Source organism: Cornus florida, unplaced genomic scaffold (genome assembly GCF_030987335.1).
Source record: "Cornus florida cultivar Cherokee Brave unplaced genomic scaffold, ASM3098733v1 CherokeeBrave_3.0.0_Hap2_Chr01, whole genome shotgun sequence".
Classification (NCBI taxonomy): Eukaryota; Viridiplantae; Streptophyta; class Magnoliopsida; order Cornales; family Cornaceae; genus Cornus; species Cornus florida.
The window spans coordinates 83,898,753-83,921,527 of record NW_026775571.1 but is presented as its reverse complement, the minus strand read 5'-3'; the positions used below and the strand labels follow the sequence as shown (position 1 = coordinate 83,921,527).

General features: G+C 34.4%; 2 protein-coding genes across 4 annotated transcripts; both read left to right on the top strand.

Moving 5' to 3' along the window:
• The first annotated feature begins 1,596 nt into the window (after positions 1-1,596).
• Positions 1,597-9,295, top strand: LOC132303664 (uncharacterized). 2 transcript variants are annotated; one of them, XM_059801027.1, is made up of 4 exons: positions 1,597-1,760; positions 4,306-4,541; positions 7,132-7,241; positions 8,693-9,295. In XM_059801027.1, exons 3-4 carry the CDS (start codon positions 7,145-7,147, stop codon positions 8,914-8,916), a joined length of 321 nt encoding a protein of 106 aa, XP_059657010.1. In that variant the 5' UTR covers positions 1,597-1,760; positions 4,306-4,541; positions 7,132-7,144; the 3' UTR covers positions 8,917-9,295. The 2 variants fall into 2 exon arrangements, with proteins under 2 accessions (XP_059657010.1, XP_059657001.1); XM_059801018.1 differs by lacking the exon at positions 4,306-4,541 and having other exon boundaries at positions 1,598-1,760.
• Positions 9,296-11,246: 1,951 nt separating this feature from the next.
• On the top strand, positions 11,247-22,399 carry LOC132303652 (protein SUPPRESSOR OF FRI 4-like). Of its 2 annotated transcripts, XM_059801006.1 has the most exons (7): positions 11,247-11,668; positions 12,955-13,055; positions 15,950-16,067; positions 16,733-17,157; positions 20,806-20,960; positions 21,059-21,112; positions 21,824-22,399. In XM_059801006.1, exons 1-7 carry the CDS (start codon positions 11,475-11,477, stop codon positions 21,893-21,895), a joined length of 1,119 nt encoding a protein of 372 aa, XP_059656989.1. In that variant the 5' UTR covers positions 11,247-11,474; the 3' UTR covers positions 21,896-22,399. The 2 variants fall into 2 exon arrangements, with proteins under 2 accessions (XP_059656989.1, XP_059656980.1); XM_059800997.1 differs by having other exon boundaries at positions 21,059-22,399.
• Positions 22,400-22,775: the final 376 nt, after the last annotated feature.

Below are 22,775 nucleotides of genomic sequence, written 5' to 3'. Positions count from 1 at the left end.
CCTATTTTTAACACTTTATGATATGATATGAGTCCATAAAATATAAATCAAAATTTTATAATAATAAAGCAATGGTAAGTTGCTCAAGGCGTATGTGATAATCCAATAATAAGGCATGTGTTATCTGTGACTAAAGGTTCAGATTCGAATTCTCACTCCATTAATCAATTACTTTAATTTTAAAAATAAATAAATAAAAATTTGCTAGCGGTGAGATCTTAGGATACATAATATCTTATCTTGTTATATATATATACACACACACTACATATATTTGAGAAAATAAAAGTCCGTCTTCTTATCAACTGGTACAATACTAGTTGACGACCGTTTGGTGCTTTCATGTCAATGAAGCCTTTTACAAATTGACTTGGGTCCAGAGGCCATAAATGAGTCAAAAAATTTGTACTGGAAAAGTGACAAGGCAAGCAATATATATTACAGGGTTATTTTGACTTCCCAACTGAAGAACAAATGAGGCATGTGTCCTTCGTGTCTAATTTAATTTTCACACTGTGTTTAATGGTTTGACTAGAGACTCTCTGAATGATGTTTCATTTCTTTTATTTATTAAAAATTAAAGTGATGTTTGTTAAGAGTGAAAAATAAAGTGCATGCATGTGGATCATATGTTTATAAACAATCATGAAGCAATGGGCACTAACTCGTTTTTCATAAACTTTTTAAAGTATAATGCTGTTCCAACAAGCTAAACAGTCTTATCAGTAAGACTTGTTGACGACTTGAACAATTAATGCCATTTACTTACAAAAGAAATAATAATAATAATAAAGAAATAATTATTTCAATGTTTTTTATTTTTTATATAAACCTTATGAATTATTTCAAAGCTTTAGAATTTTGATATCAACCTTTCAAGATGATTGAGATGTTTCCATACTTTGAACTAGCTAGATAAAATTTGACAATTGGGATAAAAATATAGTTAAACAATATGAAGACAGAAATTATTCCAAAACATGGGCTGAGTCGGGATTTGAATTTAGGGGTGCAGTGAAAAAAAAAACACACACGCGCACAAATATAATTTATTCAAATCAAGGAGCAAAGCAGTGATATTTTTTATTATTATTATTATTATTTTTAATTGTAAAACAATAAGCTAAATCAATGAATACCATCAAAAAATATAAACACTTTGACCAATATAAGAATTAAAATATTTTTCGGTAAAATTTTCAATTAATATAGTTGTGGGGTTTTTAAATTTTGAAAGTAAAAATTTTAGGAGACATTATATAGTAATTTTTAAATACATATGAAAATAAATTGAAAAATAATAATATATAGCAGTGGATGGGGCCAGGCCTGGGGAGCATGTGCCCCGGGCAGGGCCGGCCCAGGCTGTAGCCTAGGGCCTCCAAATTTGGGGGGCCTCAAATTTTGGCCCAATCTATATAGTTATACTAGGCCTCAAAATTTGGTCCAAAACAAAAGTTGATCCTACAAAAAAAAAAAAAATGCTGATACATAAATAAAAAAACATTGGGCCCATAATAGAAATAAAACGTTTGGGTTTATGGGCCCAATTTGGTTCAGTTTGGCTGTCTTTTAGCCACTGAATTTCTTTACCCATTTTTATGTTTTTCGAATCAACAAGAAAAAAATAAATGAAAAAACGAATTGTGTTCTAGGGCTCCTGTCCCTCCCCGAAGGCTCGAAGTGGAAGGATAAGATTTGGGTTTGTGTTTGGGAGATTAGCTTCAGTTTCATCAGGAGCAGCGCCGAAAAGATTACAAGTAAGTAACTCATTCAATAATTCCAATTTATGGTACTGGGTTCCTTTTTCGGCTTCTTATTAGGGCAGATCGGGTGAGTCTGCCAAGCTATTTTAGATTCTCGGAAGATGGCATCTTTTATCTCCTTTTTGATCAATTTGAATCTAATTTCATCGCTCTGGTTGATTATTGATAGTGAGATTGTTTGCTTTGGTTTTGACAAAGTTCTACATCTGTATAAGAGGTCATGAAGTTGATTGGTTAGAGTTTGTCTGGTTTAGAGCTGTTGAGTTGTATGGAATTATGGATTTAATTGATAACTAGTAACATCTATATATGGAGGTCTGATGAGCTGCAGAGAGGTGTTGATGAAGTTTAGAGGGAGTTAGTGACAGAGATGGAACATGGGGCATCAGATAACCTTTATATATATATATATATATATATATATATACACACATAGAATTTGATAAGGGAATGGGGAGTTATTCTCAGCTAGTGTGGGTTTCTCTGTTTAGGGTATTCTGTAATTCCATAAAGGAATAATGAATTCGAAGAAAAATATACCAGTACATTATTTATTTGGATGCCTTGAAAACAATTGTTTACTATTGTCATATTTGCATGGATAATCAAAGTGGAATTCAATCTTCCGTTCAAACTAAAACATCCATTCTTTTTCTGATTATGCACACTGCACAGGAGTACAATTATTTATTGATGGTGATCGATTTATAGTTATTAGTTAGTTGTCTTATGCACACTGCACAGACGCACAATTATTTGTTGGTGGTGATAAATTTATAGTTATTAGTTAGTTATCTTATGCACACTGCACAAGCGTACAATTATTTATTGGTGATAATAGATTTATAGTTATTAGTTTGTTGTCTTATGCACACTACACAGACGCACAATTATTTGTTGGTGATAAATTTAAAGTTATTAGTTAGTTGTCTTATGCACATGGCACATACACATAATTATATTAGTTGTAGAATTTGAAAATATCGTGTGAAAATTCCGCACTCTTATAATTTTTTTTGAGCGTGTGAAACTTAAAGGGCCTTGCATTTGAATGTTCGCCTAGGGCCTCTCAAAATTTTGGGAATCTCAGCTCCGGCCTTGGCCCCGGGCACACATTGGCTCCGCCCTTGCTCCAAAGGGTGTAGACGACCATGTTATCATAGACTATATAGATCAAATAGTGTTGAAAATGTAAGGGTAAAGTGCAATTATTTTATATAGCAGGAGTGTTTTGTGCACAATGTGTATATAGTTGGAATTTTTTTTTTTTTTTTTGCACTTTATCCAAAACGTAATTGTAAATTATTAATGAAATTGGTCAGACTAAATAATATTTTTGAAGATAAATTAGAAAAAATAAGAAAAGAAAAATACGTAGCAGAATAATGAGGGTGACCAATGGACTCTGACCTAGATGGTATAAGTTTTCTTCCCCTTCAGAGAGTTTAGGTGGATAAAAATATATAATGAATGTGTGTATTTGCTTGAACTTTTAAATATATATATATATATATATATACACACACACACACACACATGTACATCCAAGTGTGCTAATGCATTTTTTTTTTTTTTTTTCCAACAAACAAAAAAATATATATTCAATTGGGGAGAAGAGCATTTAACAATCACTGGGGCCATACGCTCCACTCGACATCACCACATTCGGTTACCAAAGTCTTCTTGCTCAATACATGAGCTACGGCGTTTCCTCCACGAGGAACCCAAACAAGGAAAGAACCCACACAATCTTTAAAGTGAGAAAGAATATCTTTGAAAATCACCATTAAACCTTCAAGAAACACTTGCGAACTATAGTAACAGTGCAATGATTAGAATTTGATTGAATAAATGTAGGGCTACAAACAAGCGGAGCCATTCGCGAACTATTGGATCCGCCGTCCGCGAACTACTCGAGCTCGACTCGATAAAGGCTTCTTCGTGTTCATTTGTTTACTAAACAAAACGAGCTTAATGAAAATATTAAACTTGTTGAGCCCATTTGGGATTGCTTCTTTATTGCATAAAAGTGCTTTTATTTTGAAAAATTGTATTTAGATGTGTTTGGTAACCATTAAAAGCGCTTCTAATGGTTACCAAATATAGCTCAATAGAGCTTTTGAATGAAGCCTATAATTTGAGGTTGAATATTTTAGGTAATTTTTTTTTATTAGACAATTTTATCCTTTTTTTATTTTTTATAAAGACAATTACATTTCTTCTTAATAAAGTTGTTATTATCAAATATGGTAACATCTATGGTAACATCCTATTAAAGGATATTACTGTAAAATTAACAATAGAAGTGTTTAAAATAATATTATTACCAAAAACATTTTAAAATAATTTTATTGTGAAGTTCTCACCAAACACCTAAAATATATATATTTTTTTACTGATAAAAACATTTTTTTTATTCCAACAGCAACCTCAAAGGGCTCAGCCACGTAATAAATATATAATATATATTATATAAAGACTGGATTTATGTTATATATTCAGCCCAACTAATTATCTAATCATCATGAACTTTTCTTAGGCCCAAATTGCCAAGCCCCAGTAGCTCAAAGCCCATGATAAATATATGATCCTAATCTCAACATGATCCACCAATCATTCACTCCAAAGCAAACCCTAGCCGCACCCAGAGCACTCAACTTCTCTGTGTCTTCGGCAGCAAGCCGGATAATAATCGTCGGCGATCATGGCGGCATGATAGATAATACTCTTCAGGCCACAAGAAGATCAGTAATATTCCATCAATGCCTAAACCAGGTTAGCGTGATTATTACTTCCATGAATATTCTGTGTGTGCAAGTTACAAAGGAACTTCATATATATATATATATATATATAGAAACTAGAAAATGTAATAGAAGTAGGAATTCAAGACATGAATAGCTAAGAGCCCAAATTTATATATATACAATGGAACTTCATATATATAAACTGAAGTGGCTTGTAATCTATAACCAGACCTGTCCTAAAATCACATTATTCATGTAGATCAATGCCCCATCTCTACTTAATTACTCGTATTGTGTGTTGTAATGTAAGAATTGTGAACTAAAAGATCTAATTCAAGACTGTTAATATGATTCCTTAGGATGGAAAGGTTGCCAGCAATGACGTATTTGAAATACTTAGAACCCCTATGCTCACTAAACAGCAAAACCCTCATAATATTATTATAATTATATATCTTGTAGGGGATTGTTTTGCTTAATTTTTAATTTTGTTTCATTTACATTAATTGTTGAAGTTTTAGTTTAACTCTTCTACTTCATTTATCTAAATGTACCCATGCGAGAAGTTAAGAGTGTTGTGACCAATGAAGCTGTGTGAGAACCGCATTCCCATTATTGGTGTTATATGAGTAAGCAGGCTGTTGTTGCCCCAGAGCTAGGGAGGGATGGGACTTGCTTTGTGCCATTTTCGGGATCCATCTGGAATTATATATTTTCTGATGCTTTCTAAACATTTTGTGTTGGAAGGTCTGATTGATTCTTGTAGAATGACTTTCAAATTTTAGATTTTGAAGTAGCAGATGAGTTGCTTGTTACTTTTGAGCCAATTTGGTCTATAAGGTGTTTGAGAGTATACCTAATTAAGACCATGTCAAATGAGCTCACTTTTTCGAGCTCAAGCTTCCTAAATTTTAGACGAGCTGAGCTTGAACACTGATGAGCGAGCTTGACTCGAGCTCAAGCAATCTCAAATGCTCTTGCTGCGCAACCGAACCAAGCTCAACGATGCCCTAGCTCGGTTTGGTTCGGTTTGTTTACAGCCCTATTAAATTGTGACTAATGTACCAAAATGAAAGCAAAGCAGGAACCATACGCATAACATCCATTTTGTTTGGACAATGTTATGAATTGTTAAGACGAATTGTTGCTAACAGTGAAAGATGAGATTATGAGTCATAATATTAAAATGTCTTGGTGTTGTGGTACAAATATGCAATTTCGGACAATTGAGACATTTCCATAATTTCAGATAAGTAATTAAGATAAGTGTGGATAGAAACCCGAGGACGAACCTAGTTGAACATTGTTAAAGATAGAAACTACTTTGGAGTGTGCACAGAGTTACAAATTCCTACCACGTTACTGTTAGTCTATATGGATCAAATTGTGTTGAAAATGTAATTGGGGATTCTTAATGAAATTAGTCTAATTAGTCAAACTAAATAGTATATTTGATGAGAATTTGGAAGAAATAAAAACTCACATTATAAGAATGATAAATAAAAGAAAAGGGCACAAAAGAGTAACCTTATGCCATATCCTTTGCATAAAAGTAAAAGATACAAATAAAAATTATATATGAAAAATTACACATTCTACATTTGTAAGTGTTGGATATAAAGAGGAAAAAAAGGACAAGTAGTGCCATAACATACTGAGCCATGTTGATCAATCAGGTTTTGAGCTGAAAGTTCTATTGTACATGACTACATGGAGAAATTAGCATATCTAACTAAAATTTATATTGTCAAATAACTCAATCAGTTGCCATTTTACGTTTTTTTTTTAAAATAACAGAAATCAACCATTTTTCCCCTCGTATTTTATTCTGAAGCACATTAAACTTGGGTTGTAAAAAGTGATAATTTTAAGTGAAATTAATCATGAACTTAATCTATTGGTATTAAAGAAATTTGTCCTGACAATATGATCAAATCAAGTGAATTTATATAAATATGTTCTCAACTATTGGAATGAGTGAATTATCAAAATTTTATCACCCATTTCAGATTTGAAAAATCTACCCTTGAAGGAAGAACCAACACATTTGCAGTTCTTAAAGGTCCCAATACCGAAAGGGTAAAAAGAAAACATATTCATCCACTTTATTACCAAGTTAATGACCTAACAAAGTTTGATAAAGAATTTTTTTCTTTTTCTAGGGAAGTGGTTTCATAAAGAATTATTTAGCTTGAAGTCAAAATACTTGTGGGGTGATTTGATTTAGTTGATCTAATGTTATAAATCAAATCTTAATTAAGATATGGTAAAATTATTATCGGAACTTGGTTTTGATATCCTTGAGATCTGAGTTCAAATTCATTGTGTGTGTCCTTATAAGTTACACAGCTCTCAAATAGCTAAATACTGTAACTATTTTACGGGTCAGTCAATCTACCTACATACATCTATACCTACAGTCAATCTATCAACATACAATTATACAACTCAAATTTGCATGAGCTTGATGTAATTTTTTACAAAGTAATGTAACTCCTGTACTGTTTCTTCATCTATGCTTGACAATTGCTAATTAAGTATGACTTGAATGAGCTATTAGTTTAATGCCTTAATCCTCTTCGTCACAACGCTGATGTCCTTTTCTTTTTCCTTTGTAGATTTGAGGTAACAATGGCAGGGGTGATAGAAAAGTTCTTCATTGCTTCGATGTTTATGTGGATAGTTCCAGTTGCAATCTTATATGGTTTTAACCACAACTTGTTCCCTGGTAAGCTAGCTTTGACTACTTACAGAAAAAGAAAAGGCTTACATTGACCACTTAAGTATCCATGAAAACAATTTAGTCTCAGATGGTTGCTAATAATGTAAAGACTCTTCTAAAGTTTTCAATATTTATTTTTTATATGTTTAAATAGAATGCCTAAACAATTGTTGTGTGATTTCATTGGAGGCTCTTTTCTGAATTCAACCACTAATTTGCATCTGACACTGTAAATCTTATTATATTCCAGCCTTTTTGATAGAGTGGCTAACTTTTCACCTATTGATATGTTAACACGTCATTTCACCTATTGATATATTTGAGAAAATCAACTAAAATGGTTCGATTATGTGCAGTGAGGACAAATAACTGCATCAGAGGAAGAGTGACATCGTCTAAATTGAGTGTAACGCTGGGGGAATGAAAAATTAAATTAACATAAGTTTGAGATAGTAATGAAAGATATGATTGGTATAATTGAAGTTATGTATAACAAAATGGTGAAAATCCATGTTATTGACTCTAACAAGTTGGGATAAGGTATATGGAGTTTAATTTTGTATTTGAGAACATGGAATCAATAGATTAGGAGTGTGGTTAACTAGGACTGTTGCAGCTTCCAGTGCAGCACACTGCATAATCAGGGGCCTATATTGTTTTTCCTTCTTGTGTTAGAGTAGCAATGTTGTCCAAAGTATGATGTCTGGATCTGGGATTGATGTATATTAGAGTGATGCAGTAGTCAAATCGATTTTGTCTGGATTATACAACTGCTGATGCAGCACATGGGAAATACTAAGGTTACCTGTAAATGTCTGCTTGGGACAGATTCAGACTATGTTATAAACAAGTAGGTGGGATGGAGAGCATAGTTTCTGGTCTGTTAGCAGGGAAATGGGGCCAAGGCATGGAAACATGAGTTGATAGATCCTTGAGTGTGTCCAAATTGGTGATTCTTTGTTTTTCTCTTTCCTTTTTCCATTTCTTTATTCTTTTAGTTCTATATAATGGTGTCCATGCAAGCCGCATTTCTGCTGTCAGGGTCACAAGTGTGTTGTCAGAATTGTAATACTTGTTGCAATACATCAACCAAATACACCTCCTCAAAGCTGTTTTCCTTTAATTCTCTTTTCCTTTCACTGTTTATTGGTCTAGAAAGTGATTGTGTTATAAAATATTGTTCTGAGACGTATGTCTTGAATGAGGGCAAGCCTTGGCGTACTAGTAAAGTTGTTCCATTGTGACCTGGAGGTCACAGGTTCGAAACAGGGCACATCCTCTCCACATGCGGAGGTATGTAATTGCGTACATCACTACATCTGACCTTTCCCAAACCCTACAGTGTCGGAACTCTAATTTGACTTGCAATTGTTATTGTACTACTGTTAATCGTTAGTAAAGTTCTCATTTGTTTGGCACAAGTTTAACCCATTTGTTCTCTTTTTCCGTTGGCACAGGTGTGACAGATTTGTCCTCCTATTCAACGACACTCCTGAGTGGATTCCTTGCTGTCATATCAGTTAACATAGTTATTGCATTCTACATATGTATGGCAATGAAGGAACCTACAGATAAACATGAACCTGATCCGTCATTTCTTGCTGAAGCCAAAGCTAGCATAAGACACCCTTTACCAAATGAAGCTGAAGATCCTTCTGAGAGACGTGAGAAAGAGGAGTAGGATATTAGGGTGTGAGTTGAGCTTACGCGTCCTTGCTAATGCTACAAAAAATACCAAATTGAAATACGGGCAAAGCGCACTGCAATATATTGATGTCATTTGCACATTTCTTGGAATTCTTGGAGTTGCAAGCTTCCCCTGTTTCTGTAAATCCTTTTGAGGTTAAAGAAATAGATGATTTTACCGTTAGCAAGGTAAATTCCCGCGTTGCTGTTTTTCATGTTGTTACAAGTTTTGTTGGATTTGTGCAAAAGCTTAAGAAGTAAAATGCAGTGTTAGGTTCACCACATTCTACAATTGATAAGGTTGTTGGCTGTTGGAATGAATATTATTGCATCCGAACCTTTTTGGCTTCTTAAAATTTTGTTTCAATTTTGTATGTTTTGTGTTTTTTGGGTAAAAAATCAATTACTAGTAACTCAGGTTTTATAATCTTGACAATTATCCTTTCCTTCCATGCCTATTTTGTATTTACAGTCAACAACATGCAGTTTCAGTCTATTTTATGTACCAAATGTTGTAATCTATAATCTACTGGAGATGAACACATTGTTATTGCTCTTAAACTTGAATAAGCATATTGTTTCAGAGAAAATGGTGCTAAAACCTGTAACAGACTATAACAGGCAAACTATTGAACACAAATGAACATCTACTCTAGTAACAATGTTCTGATTGTATGCTATATATTTCTTACTATACGATTCAAGAATTTGTTCCATTCAATCAATTATTTGTCACTAAAATGATACGTAAGATTCGGTGTTCTAAAATATTTAGGAAGAAAAAAAAAGAATAAAATTTAAAAAGTTAAAATATTTAGGAAGAAAAAAAAAAGATTAAAATTTAACAAAAATAACTTGCCTATTAATTTTCGTCAACTTATTTTACATCTTCAGCCTGATAGAGTTATCCTCGATCAAGACTTTTATCAAACACCAAAACAATAAAAATAAAAAATATATTTTACCTGAAAAAAGAAAATATTTTCCGAAATTTTTTTAGCCTTAATTCTACAATGCTCAATAGAATCTTTTTTCAACTATTATTTTATTTTATTATTGAACTTTGCTAAAAGTTCATAATTTCAATTAAACCAGATACTATCATTTCTTCTCTATATCAAACTATCTTATCACCTTCCAAAAAAAACAAAAAAAAAAAATATCTTATCATAAAAAAAATCTTCAGCATTAATGTTCACATCCGTATCCTAGTATAATCCAACCTTTGTATTCACAACAAATTGCCCCTAATATCTGATGACAGTTAACTTTGACCAATTTTTTCTTTTTTTTTTTTAAATGAAAATTCTAAAATACCCTTAATATTATAATATACCCTTAAAATATGAGATTAGTGTTTTTATTTTTAATTTTGTCTAAAGAGCATTTTAGGTCTTTCAATCTTAAAATTGACAAATTGTCCTCATTTGCACATTCACATACCCATTCATAAATATTTTTTACTAACACCTCGACAATTGACAAAAATGTCTTGAGAATGGGGAGTTATTAGATAACAGGTGATTTTGCACTTTACATTTATCTAAAAAATCAAATTACACCCTATCTATCATAAACTTTTGTAAAATTTATAAATATCTTAAATTCTTATATTTAGTTTTTTTAAAAAAAATAGGCTTAGTTTGGTTAGATAGAAATTGATAGTGAAAGTAAAAGTAAATTTGAAAGAAAATAATGATAGAAGTGAAGTAAATAAAAATAAATAAATAAATAAATAAAAAATTCTATCATGCATTTGTTTAGCAAGAAAATTTTTCAAGTGAAATTACCGATTTTACTAACATGAAACTTTCTATAAAATAAAGAGTATTAGTGTAAGTTTATAAATTGTTTTTTAAGAAATCAAAATCTTCTTATATTTTTTATAAAATAATTTTAAGTGACTATGAAAAGTAATTTTACTTTAAAATTTTATTTTTTTATTAACCAAACTCCTGAAATTAAAAAAGGAAATATATACTTTCTTTTACTTCCATCTAACCAAGTCAAGCCAAAAACTATTTTAATAGAGTTGGTTTCTCTGTATAACTTAGGCCATGTTAGATTGGCTTTTCAAACACTGTTTTTGACTTTCTGGACTTAAAAGTTATTACAAAGGATGTTTAGATAGTTCCAATTCCAAAAGTGATAATTTTTTTTTTTTTTTTTTTTTTTTTTCTGCTTAAAAGTAGAAACAAAAGTTATGCCAAACAAAGCGCTTGTATTGTCACAGTACAAATTGTCACATTGTGTATGATACATGATTAGGTATTTAGGTCAGGGTCAAAAAGCAGGTAGATGGTATATATACTTCGGTTAGGTGTCTAAGTCTAACACAACAATACTCAAAAGTAGAAGTAGATCTGATATAAATTTCTAATGCTTCGTACAAGTCTTCTACAAACGGTGGTATGGGCTTTTATTAGAAAAACCTAAACCACCCCAAATCTTCTGTAGAAAAACCCAGTAACTTGTTGCCTCGGTGACAGACAGAAGAATCAGAACCAGAGGAACGGAAGTGAAACCCTAGTTTTCTTGATTCGACAGACAGAGATGGGGAAGAAGAAGAAGAGAGCGTCATCTAAGGTTTGGTGCTATTACTGCGACAGAGAATTCGACGATGAGAAGATATTGGTGCAGCACCAGAAAGCCAAGCACTTCAAGTGCCATGTCTGTCACAAGAAGCTCTCTACCGCCGGTGGCATGTCTATTCACGTCCTCCAGGTCCACAAAGAATCAATCGTCAAGTATTCTCTTCTTCTCTCTCTATACATATATAATATCTGTATTTATCTGTTACTATATATTGTGTATATAATTTGAAAATTATGTAGAAAAATGTTTCTTTAGACTCAAAATGTGTTTTTTCTATGGGAAAACTTCCGTGAAACAAAGAGGATTAATTTGTCCTAATGAAGATTTGGAAAATTTTCATGTAATTTAAGGTAATTTTGTAAAACGGGTCTCTCTGTATATGCAAATTTATGAAATAGGTCTTCCTACTAAACATTTCTTTACTAAATATTCTCATTATTTAATGGCGTTAAGAAACCTTTTATGGTATGTTCTGTTACTATAGACACAATGATTATAGACACAGTGATGCGTTTGATGGTATAATTCGTTATTGTTGTTGTTGTTGATGATGATGATACTATATCTTTTTCCCTATTGTTGTGAAATTTTCAAAACAATAGTGTCAAAGTTGTTTGTTTTGCTGAACTTTATAAGACTAGATGCTACTTGCAATGTTCTGCTAGTATTCTGAAGGAGGGATTCTCATATATGATGTTGATGTAATGTGAAAGATGTGGTGAAAATTGACTTGATATTCCTTTTTTCAACATTTAAGGTGGCCAAGTTTGTGTATATATATAATGGTGACATTAGATGAGTGTTTTAAAATGAGTGCATTTTTTGAGGAAATATTGGGTGTTTGACATGTATTGCTCATCATTATTGTGACTGGATAAATGTGTCTTTACTTTTACATGCATAGACTAATTGGAGAATCTTCATTGAAATTGAGAAAATACTAAAATGATTTAGAATGTTAAAAGCAAAACCATGGGTTTTCTTCCAACCATATACACATGCTTTTAATCTAGGAAGGTGAAAAGTTAAGTGCCACCTTACCAATGACATTTTTTACTGTTACTAATTAAGAAATGAGAAGCATCAATATAATGTTACTGAACTATGGAATGAAACATGATTAATGTGAAATTACTTTGCTGCATGCTTTGCCAATTATGGTTGCAATTGTCTGAATATAGGTTGCTTTACCTTTAGATCCCAGTGTTCTGGATGTAGGTGGTTTTTTCTTGCTGCTCTTCCTTTGTCGTTTTCCTTGTTAAATCTTTAAAAACTGATTATAAAATCATTACGCTGTTCTTTTATCCTTTTCTTTTGTAGTCAGTACAAGTGATATTATGATAGGAAGTACATTACTTCTGTTTTAAAGCTTCTGCAAAATCATTTTACTATTCAGTGGCAGTCTTGTGGTTGTCCTGATTTAAGGTGATTGCGACAGGGTGCCAAATGCAAAACCTGATAGAGAATCAACAGAAATTGAAATATACGGAATGCAAGGAATACCCGCAGATGTCTTGGCAGCTCATTATGGAGAGGAAGGTATGGTCCTTCTACATGTGTCATTCTATCAGTTTGCATTCCTTACTGTGTTTGTGCATCTCTATGTCTGGTTATGCATTGTCCTATTTTGAACAAATTAAATTTTCTGAATCTGTTTTCCTTCTGTTGCTTGTTAACCGTAGGAATATGAAAGGTTGTGGATTTGACAGATAAAGGGGATTGGAAATCGCATGACTTTTCTCAATTGCTAATCTTCTTGATCTTTCAAAATCTGGATCTTAAATTTGAATTCATGGGTTTGCAAAGTTAAGTTCATCTGTGTTGTGGGAGATGGACTGCCAAATTATCAATTGGAGTTGCAGTTAAATAAGTTTGACCTAACATGTGAGCCCTCCAATTTAGTGGTTTTTTTTAGCTTAATTATATCAACTTGAGGATGGTTAATCACCTAAATTTGATGAGTATTATGAGGTTGATAATTTTTTAGAAATATCTATTGACATTTGGCATCTTCAAAGAAGGGTGTAATTCGACAACTGCGGATATTTCTGTAACTCAATAATAATCTATTAATTTGTAAACTCTTTTTTTGGTGTTGAAAGGTTTGGTATGCAATCTCCTTCAATGAGTGGGCCATCATAGGTTGATCATCTTAGAGCTTAGTTGGTTGACCCGAGCTGAACTTCTGCTCCCCTTGAATTCAAATTTTTGAAAAATTACCCAAAAAATAAATTGATCGAAATCGAATAGATGAGCACAAAGTTACGACCGTCTGAAGTTTTTACCAAATAGTAAAAAATATGTCAGGGCCTATGTGATAATATAAAAGTAATAGTGTTTTGCCCTTTTTATGAATTTTTGACTGTCAGACCAGGCTTGTCGGCCACCACCTGGTGGTCCTTGTGGTGTATCACCTAAGGCCCAAGCCCGTTTGGTACATATACTGGCTGAGCCAGTTTCAGGTGCAGTCCTTGGGCCAAATTTTGATACTTAATCCCACACTCTTCTATGACTGACACCCGCTTGACCCCCCAGCATGCAGTTGAGAAAAAGAGGTTCCTTCCATATATTGTAGACTTCTACTTTAGAAGGTAGACCACATCACCAATAATTTTTTTATCTCCCGAGATTGGTGCTTACCTAAGCTTACTGGACACTTTTATTATAGAAGTCTGGGTAAGTTCTTGGTGAGGTGTTGAATTGCACTAAGACATTATCCAAGAATGTCATATCCGCCTACATTTCCAGCATGAAAGGAATTCCATTTACATATATATTACTCTTGATTTCAAGCTGGTTCTCAACTTCTCATTAGCCACAACCATTGTGTGCGACCACATTGGAGTTTTCAAATCATCAACCCTATATTTAGCTACTACATAGCTCGTCTGCTACATCATAGGACCTCCATAACCGTTTTCCTAGGAGAGCCACTTTCATGGATTTGAAAGCCTTTAATTTGAGAGCTCTTTGTCTTTTTGTAGTTTGTGATACTTTTTGTGTCTCACCAAATGAAAGTCATATCCACAATGTTTACTGCCCATTGTGTGTCTCTGTGCATTGTGATGCCGTGATCGACCTAGCAGGAATGAGGAATACAAATAAAATTGCATTGGGAAATTTGAAATTTGGTTGATGAAAAAGAAATTATAATGTCGTGTTTAGTTCTGACTAAAAGCCTGATAGGCCTTCATGATATGTCCATAATTACTTTTTTCCAATGGACAGTGAAACTTTGCAGTTCCATTTGCACTTGATTTTCATCTTTAGCAATGGGACCGTTGAACATGACATGGCAAGGGTATGGAATATGGATATGGTTGTGTCAAGCTCATCTGCTGTGAGACACTTCCTTCGATAAGAATGTTCAGTAAAGGAGTTAAGGAACATATACCTGATTCTCTAAGTTTACAAGATTGTACTGCATAGATACTAAACATTGATTGCAATTACCCATGTCAAAAAAGCATCAGAATCACAAACTTGTTTATATCCTCGTCTAATGAAGAAAGGTTGGCATGGTGGTTATTGCGTTTTGTCCCTGTGTTCTAAGTTGTAGGGATTAGACGAATTTGACACCTAGGCCTAGCCATGCCCAGGCACCTGAGACTTGTACCTGTGTCCGTCTTATGGCACATGTCTCTTTGGTGGGATAATGGTTGTGTGTTGCGACAAACAACCATGAACCAAGAACCAATCACGAAACACAGCAAAAACAAGCACCACACAGGACACTAATATTTACGTGGTTCGACACAAGTTGTGCCTACATCCACAGTGGAGATCTGGCGAAAGATTTCACTATGCGAAAAACATGAGATTATTAGTTTCACCCCCAAAACCCTAGCTCTCTCTCTCACTTCCTTCTTTGTGATTTTCTGTTTTTTCTCATCATCACACTCCAAACCTTAAATGCCCTTATATATCGGGTTACAAGAGAGTACTAAACAGTGAGGCATCACAATCACAGACACGTTGACTGACAAACCTGCAAGCAAAAAAGGGGCTTAGGCCCACACAAAACTCACTTTTCGGGTGCGACCCGGTCCGAAACAAAATTCGGCCACGTCATCACATTATGCGTGTAATGTATAACTTTTGGTGGAAAGATACATCTTACTATTTTATATTTTGCTTTCACTGTGTGGTTAACTAGGATCACCGGTCACTATTCCCGTAGTCCATATTTTTGTAGTCTTTTCTTCTTATTAGGTCACAATGCAGCAAGAAACCAGTGATGGAATGGTACTTGTGGCTCTTTGTTTGGTACTTTTTGATCCAATTTTAACTGATTTCGAAATTGATGCAACTTGCTAGTTTTTTCCACAGGAGCAGTGGTGAGGAATTCTATAGATGTTGCACCTGTTGTGGATCTTATGATGCCAATTATCTGAACTTGGTTTATCTTGTGATGTCTATTATTCTTCTTGCAGATGAGGATGCCCCGTCAAAGTTGGCCAAAGTGGAGACACCTTCCTCCCAACTTGGTGGTGTAGTACCAGGATCATTAGGCGTGTTTCCTCCTCAATCTTTAGGCACTATGCGGCCAATGTATGTTTTCTGTCAGATTTTTAGTTTTTAGTTCTTCCTGCCTGCATGTATGCTGCGTTTGGTGTTTCCGAAAAGTAGATATTTTACTGCCTATTAAGTTTGATGATATATCAAACTTTCTGACACTCTGAAAGTAGGTTAAATGCATTCTTTTTATTGTACTAATGTTTTGGGATGCTTCTAAAAGAAGCATGGGCAGCATACAAATACTTTATAATTGTATTTCATGGAATAGTATTTATGTGCTTCTTTCCTGGTTTTGCTTTTCATCAGAAAATAAGTATTTTTTTCTTTACACAACTGGCTGGGATGTTCACAATTCACATGCTAATGAGAGCATTTTATGTTATTATTTAAAATTATCTTAGATCTCCTAACAAAGCGACTTCCAGATTTATTAGCCGTACTTGAGCATCTGTGTCAATCTTTTAATTCGAAATAACCTCATTATCTTTCAGAATAGTTGATACCTGTTGCCAAAGATTTCTAGAATTCTAGGTTATTGTTTATTTGACTGTTGTATTGACTAGCTTCTTGTGGCTGCTTTTGAATATGTCATCTGCTTATCTATATGCGAATGTCATTTTATATATCTATTGCACCTTTGAAACAAAACACTTAATCTAGTTCTTACTGGAATAGTTTTCTTGGTTGTTTGGTTGCAGTTATAATCCTGCATTACCAATGCCTCCTGCTGGTTGGCCAGTTCCTCCTCGTCCCCAACCTTGGTACCCACATCAACCAGCTGTCTCATTTCCTCCTCATATGCCACTGGGATTGGCACAACAGCCTTTATTTCCAGTACAGAATGTGAGACCTCCTTTGCCATCCACTGCATCACCGACCTTTCAACCTTCCTTGCCCATCACTCCTCCAGGATTGGCCTCATCTACACCTTCTATTCCTGCATCTCAACCACTGTTCCCTGTTGTGGCTAATAACAATATACCTAGTCGAAGTTCACCATTTTCAGCTCCTATGCTTCCCACAAGTACCCCAATAAGCACTCCGGTGGAACTCAAAAGCTCAATTGACCTGCATACCAACAACATTTCTGTGACAAGTAGCTACCACAACCCAAGCATTCAAGGTATGAGTTACATTATCATTGTTGTTTGCTCTGAAAAGTTTTTGAAGTTTGTGTTTGCTATCATTTTTTGTCTTGTTTGGAACTGAACTAATGTGTGGTATGTTTTAGGACATGGTTTTTTTTTTTTGATTGTTGAATGAACTATGTTGAAATTGTGTTTTATGAAATTTTATTAAAATTTGAACTTTTGTGTTCTTGGTTGCACTAATCTTTTTATTAAGTAGCTTCTTTGCATGCAATTGATCATTGTTTTGATAATTTGGGTGGGTGAGTGAGAGATTGCAACTCGGTCCTATTGTTCAGCTTACCTCACCTTTAAACCTAATCAAAGTAAGTTTAGTATTTATTTCTGTAACTCATGGTTGTTAAAATCCCGATTCGGATACTAGGATCTTACAATCCTATGATCCCCAATTGCTAAATCGACCTGGATCGCATGAAGAATCGCTTGGAAGCTGGATCACAATATGTTTGGTAGGATGGGTATTAGGATTGTAAAATCGTGTGGGATCACTCAATCCTACCAATCCTACTAAATTGTGGTGTTTTGTTCTTTTTCTGATTTTATTTGGGCCTACAACCCATTCTTGGCAAATATTTTAAAGGTTTTAAGTATAAAGTCCAGCACTTTAGCCTAATTGCATCTGAAAAAACAAAAAAAGAACAAAAAGCTGAGAAATAACTTCAAAGGTAGGCATGATCTTGGTTCTGAATTTTAAAGATATGACTCAAAACTTTAAAACTTTCCTCTCTCTCTCTCTCTCTTTTTTTTTTTTTTTTTCTCTCTAGTTTTCAAAACAAAAAAGAAAGAGAGCTCAGTTTCCCCGCTATTATTTACCCATTCTGAAAAAAAAAGAGGAACTTCATATGTTTCCCTCTGTTCTTTCTCAATCTCTCTGTTTTGTTCTTCTTCTTCTTAACCAACAAAGAGTTTTTCCAAAAAAATTGCTCCGATAAGTAAGCAACTAAATTGTTCTTTTCTCTCATTTCTCTGTTCTTTTTGTCCTTTGTTTAGGCTTTGCCTGAATTGCTTCAGTGAAATTATGCTTGACTTTTATACTGTCACGTGTCTTACTCTCTTGGTATCTTTTAATGTTAATTGTTTTTTGCTAGAATGTTGAAGATGTCGTGTTTAGCCTTATCCTCTATTTGTTTTCAAAATAACTTTATATAGAAAGTTAGTTTAAGTTATTTTTGTACTAGTTTTATAGAATCTTACAATCCTATGATCCCAATCATATGGACCCTACATCGATCCCATGTAGAATCCCAATCATGACAACCTAGTCCAACTCAAAACCAATCCATTGACCATTTGGATAAAACCATACCAACTTATCCGAAGTTTGATTTGGTTTAGGCTTTTTTTTTTTTTTTGTTTGGTAATTGTCTTTTCAGTTAGGTATGGACACTTTGCAAAGTTTTAAAAACTAAAAGCAAACTCTTTCCCCACTCCCCTCGCTCTCTCTTCTTGGTAGATTGTCTGGATAAGCCCATACCAATCTGATTTCTCAAATGACGCCAATATCGGAAGATCAAAGTACTTGCTGAAACAGTTTCTTTTCAGATCCCTTTCCAGTTTATTGTAGAAGAATCGATAACATATATAAGTTGGTAAGTGCTTGGAATATTCATGATCTGCTGGGATTTTACAACCTAGACACAACTCGACTTTGGGGAAAAAATGTTGCCTTGGCACATGAAAATCTGGATGGTGCACCCAAGTTGCAACTCTAGGTGGAAGAAACAGTATTTAGCCAAGGGTAAATGTCTTGAAGAGTTTGCTTTCATGATCGTTTACTTATTTTTGTCTATGTCCCAGAGAATTTTTGGCTTCAGGGATGAGTTCAAGTATCATTAGGTGGCATGGGATGAAGTATCTGATAGGGCTTAGAGATTAAAAAATTGAATACCTCAGTTGAGTCATTTTAGGAAAGCGGTTATGGAGGAATGGGGGTAGACATGACTCTTGATGGAAGGTGATTGAATCTAAATTTGAATTAGACTTGGGATCGGTGATTTTTGCTATGAGATAGCAACATGGATGTGTTTTTGGAGGTTATATGCTGCTCTTGCACTAACATTCATTGAAGGGGTAATGGTCAGAGGTTAAACTTTGGCATGACGAGGGATGTGGACGAGTATTTAGAGGTTATATGCTCTTGCACTTTCATTCGGGGGCATAGTAGATTTGGCATGACAGATCGATAGGGTATTAAGTGCTTCAAGCAATATTTATTGAGCTTTTCAATTTGGCATTTGATTAAGAGGGCTTCAATTGTGGAATGTGTCTGCTTTATAGAATGGGATATTGTGGAATCTTGGTTTTTTTTGCACTTCTGAAGATTGAGTAGTGGATATGGTGATTTTCTTCTCTTTTTTTTTTTTTGATAAAGTAAAAAATCAATAAAAAGCGTTCAAAACATGTCCCGTGTACAAAAACAAAACAGGAGCCTATGGACCCAATGAGTCCAAGAGATCAACAACATTGTCAGAAGAAGAACAGTGTCTTCCCTTCGCCCAACTGAAAATGGAGTGAATGATATGAAGTTTCAAAGTTGCCGTAGACACCTCCATTCCTTCAAAACATCTGTTATGGTGATTCTCTTCTTGAGGTGTTATTCTTTTCGTTTTTTTTTTTTTTTTTTTTTTTTGTGTGTGTGTGTGTGTGGGGGGGGGGGGGGCGGGGGTTTGGTTGGAACTTGAAAGTGATGACATGGCCTTTCTATGCACTAAAGATCTTAAGGTAACTTAATTTGTGTGAGAGGTTTCTAAGAAAGCTATTCTTATCATTGATAGTAGGACCAAAGGGAAGCAGATCACAATGGATGCTACTTTATGTGCAAAGGGATTAGTCACTGCTTGAGATGCATAGTGTCACTTGTTGTTCTGGTTCGCACTTTCCTGGGCGATGATGGGGACGGTGAGGGACATATTGTCTAGTTGGAATGAGATTCTTTTATCCGACGCTGTGTGGAAAAGGTTTCTGAGCTGGCTATATTTTGTCTTATGTTAGGTATTTGGAGGGAATGGAATTCATGAGATTAATTTTTGTTTTTCATATTCCTTGTTTTTCGCGGCTGACATGTCCATGGATTCCTTCACTTGCGAGATATGCTTTTAGCTTTTTGAGTATACCTCATATACATGGGCTTTTGTGCCAGTAGTTATATTTACCTACCCTCACTTTTAGTATGAGCTAGTGTGATGATAAAAACATGCTTTGACAAGCTTGAGAACAGGACACTTTGCGCAAAATAAAAATAAATGTTTCCAGTGTTCTTGCTGCATGCCTTTTACCTTCCTTAAAAAGCGATCGCACGGGGTGCGGGGGCTTCTTATGGCTCTTCTTCAGTAATGTCCTCTCTCTCTCTCTCCCCAAGTTGCCAGCTAACAGGGTCTGCATTAGCAACAATTACCTTGAATGGGTCAAGTTGTTTTTTAGCAATCAAAATATGTTAGTGCTGTTCCAAACCCACTATGACCCTAAAGCCACTGAATTGTAAGTTACAGTTATGGGCACGTATGTTGAGTGCTCACAGGTATGTTATGGTGTTATAGTATATCAAATTGGGCATGGTTAAACTTTAGTCGAAATTGATTGGTCATTGCAATATTAGTGCATGATGTGCCATTTGGTTATTGCAGGTGGGGCACCATTGAATTCACATTCTTATGCCTCTGGCCCAAATACTGGTGGCCCTTCAATTGGACCGCCTCCTGTAATTTCAAACAAAGTTCCTGCTACACAGCCAGCCACAAACGAGGTTTATTTGGTTTGGGATGATGAGGCTATGTCCATGGTTAGTTGTTCTTTCTAAATTTGTATTCAGGATGCATTTTTGTACCTCATATTGTTGTGAACCTTTGACACTTGGTTATGATGCTAAAATATTTGCAGGAGGAAAGAAGAATGTCCTTACTGAAGTATCAGGTGCATGATGAAACTAGCCAGGTAAGTTTTAACTGCCTCTTAATACATAATATGAAGTTGCTTTGCACATCTAACCATATGGGTAGGTGTTATCTTTCTTGTTTTCCAGATTTCGGTTGTCATACATTGTTTTGCATTTATTGAGGTATTTCTGTATGTATCTCCATTGTTTCTTCCCTTTTAAAAAAGCTTATTCTAAAAAGTACACGAGCCTTTGATTTTAATCCAACTTAATCGACGGGCTATTTATTCTTCTTTTGCCATTCTCTGGTTGGCAAGCAATTCACCAATCATGGTCATCAAAAGATTCAAGTAGGTATCTACACTATCTTTACTGGTAGTTAGTAATTATTACATTTCTGACAAGCTCTCAGCGATCAACTGAAGGATTCTCCAAACTAGCATCATCCTCCATTAGGACAAGAGTGTATGTATTTGCTCTTGAGAAATGTTATTTATTTATTCATGTATATTCTTTCTATGCTTTATTCTGAGATGTTGAGGTTTGGGTGGAATGAGAATTTACCCAACAGATTTTTGCCCATTCGTATCATCATTGCACTATGTTTTTATGATCGAACAGTGAATACGAACTTGGCCCAGGTCAGCTTCTTCTGCATAGTTTTGGAATCTTTTGCATAGAAGCAAGCTGCAATATTTAAAAGGTTCTGCTATGTTATTGGTTGACATGGTCCTGTACTAATTTTTCATATACGTGGTTCCGTGTTTCAGATGAGCTCAATTGATGCAGCCATTGACAGAAGGATATTAGAAAGCAGGCTTGCTGGTCGAATGCCTTTTTAAATTAGCTGATACTATGTCTGCATGACTGGGATGTCGCTTTGGATTCAACAACAACAACAACTAGGCCTTCTTCCCAACTACTTGGGGTCGGCTACATGAAAGGGATATCGCTTTGGATCCGAAGTCAAATATTGTGGAATTTATTTTAACTTAAATGGCAAGTCTGCTCTTAATCCTTTAAATACTGGATTAAGTCTCAGCTGTTTAGATTTGTGTTGTATCCTTTAGACGAGGAGGCCATAGGAGAGCCATTTTTTCAACAATCAGTTGGGGGATACAAGTCGGAACAAAATTTTAGAGACTCGGCATTCATGTGATTTGATTTTTTTTTATTTATTTTATTTTTTTTAATTCTTGTAATACCTCCTCCTTTATTTCTTTCTTTCTTCCTTTTGGGCATTTCATCGTTCATGTCTAATGAGTTTGTGGGTAGGCCTTTGTGAACTAAAATGACAGCACTGTTAAAAGTGCTATTTGAAGAAAAAAGAAGAAAAAGATATGAGATGATATCATGTGAGGTCTTAATGAGGATTTTATTTGAATAATCTTATCATGACAAGAACTCATCGGATTGGGACAAGTTTTATGATTTGTGAAAAGTCAGATAATTGGATCATCGGATTGGGACAAGTTTTGAGATTTGTGAAAAGTCGGATGAATTGGATTCAAAATTACTCAAATTGAAGGCAAAATTCATGACTCGTCAAATGAATGAGTTCTGTTATTCTTGTAAATTACTTTACTCATTGTGCTGATATATGCTTTAAACTTACTTTTGAAGAATCATTTGAATGATAATCAATTACTGTGGATGGCATCAGTATGCAACTAAAGTAGAGAATTGATGATGTTTTTTGAACCACAAAACCATAGGTCAAGG

Excerpts from the sequence above, each read along its gene's own strand:
- LOC132303664 (XM_059801027.1), top strand. The coding sequence starts at position 7,145 with ATGGCAGGGGTGATAGAAAAGTTCTTCATTGCTTCGATGTTTATGTGG. Across the intron at positions 7,242-8,692 it reads TAACCACAACTTGTTCCCTG|GTGTGACAGATTTGTCCTCC; the intron begins GTAAGCTAGCTT and ends CCGTTGGCACAG.
- LOC132303652 (XM_059800997.1), top strand. The coding sequence starts at position 11,475 with ATGGGGAAGAAGAAGAAGAGAGCGTCATCTAAGGTTTGGTGCTATTAC. Across the intron at positions 17,158-20,805 it reads CCACAACCCAAGCATTCAAG|GTGGGGCACCATTGAATTCA; the intron begins GTATGAGTTACA and ends TGGTTATTGCAG. Across the intron at positions 20,961-21,058 it reads ATGATGAGGCTATGTCCATG|GAGGAAAGAAGAATGTCCTT; the intron begins GTTAGTTGTTCT and ends AAATATTTGCAG.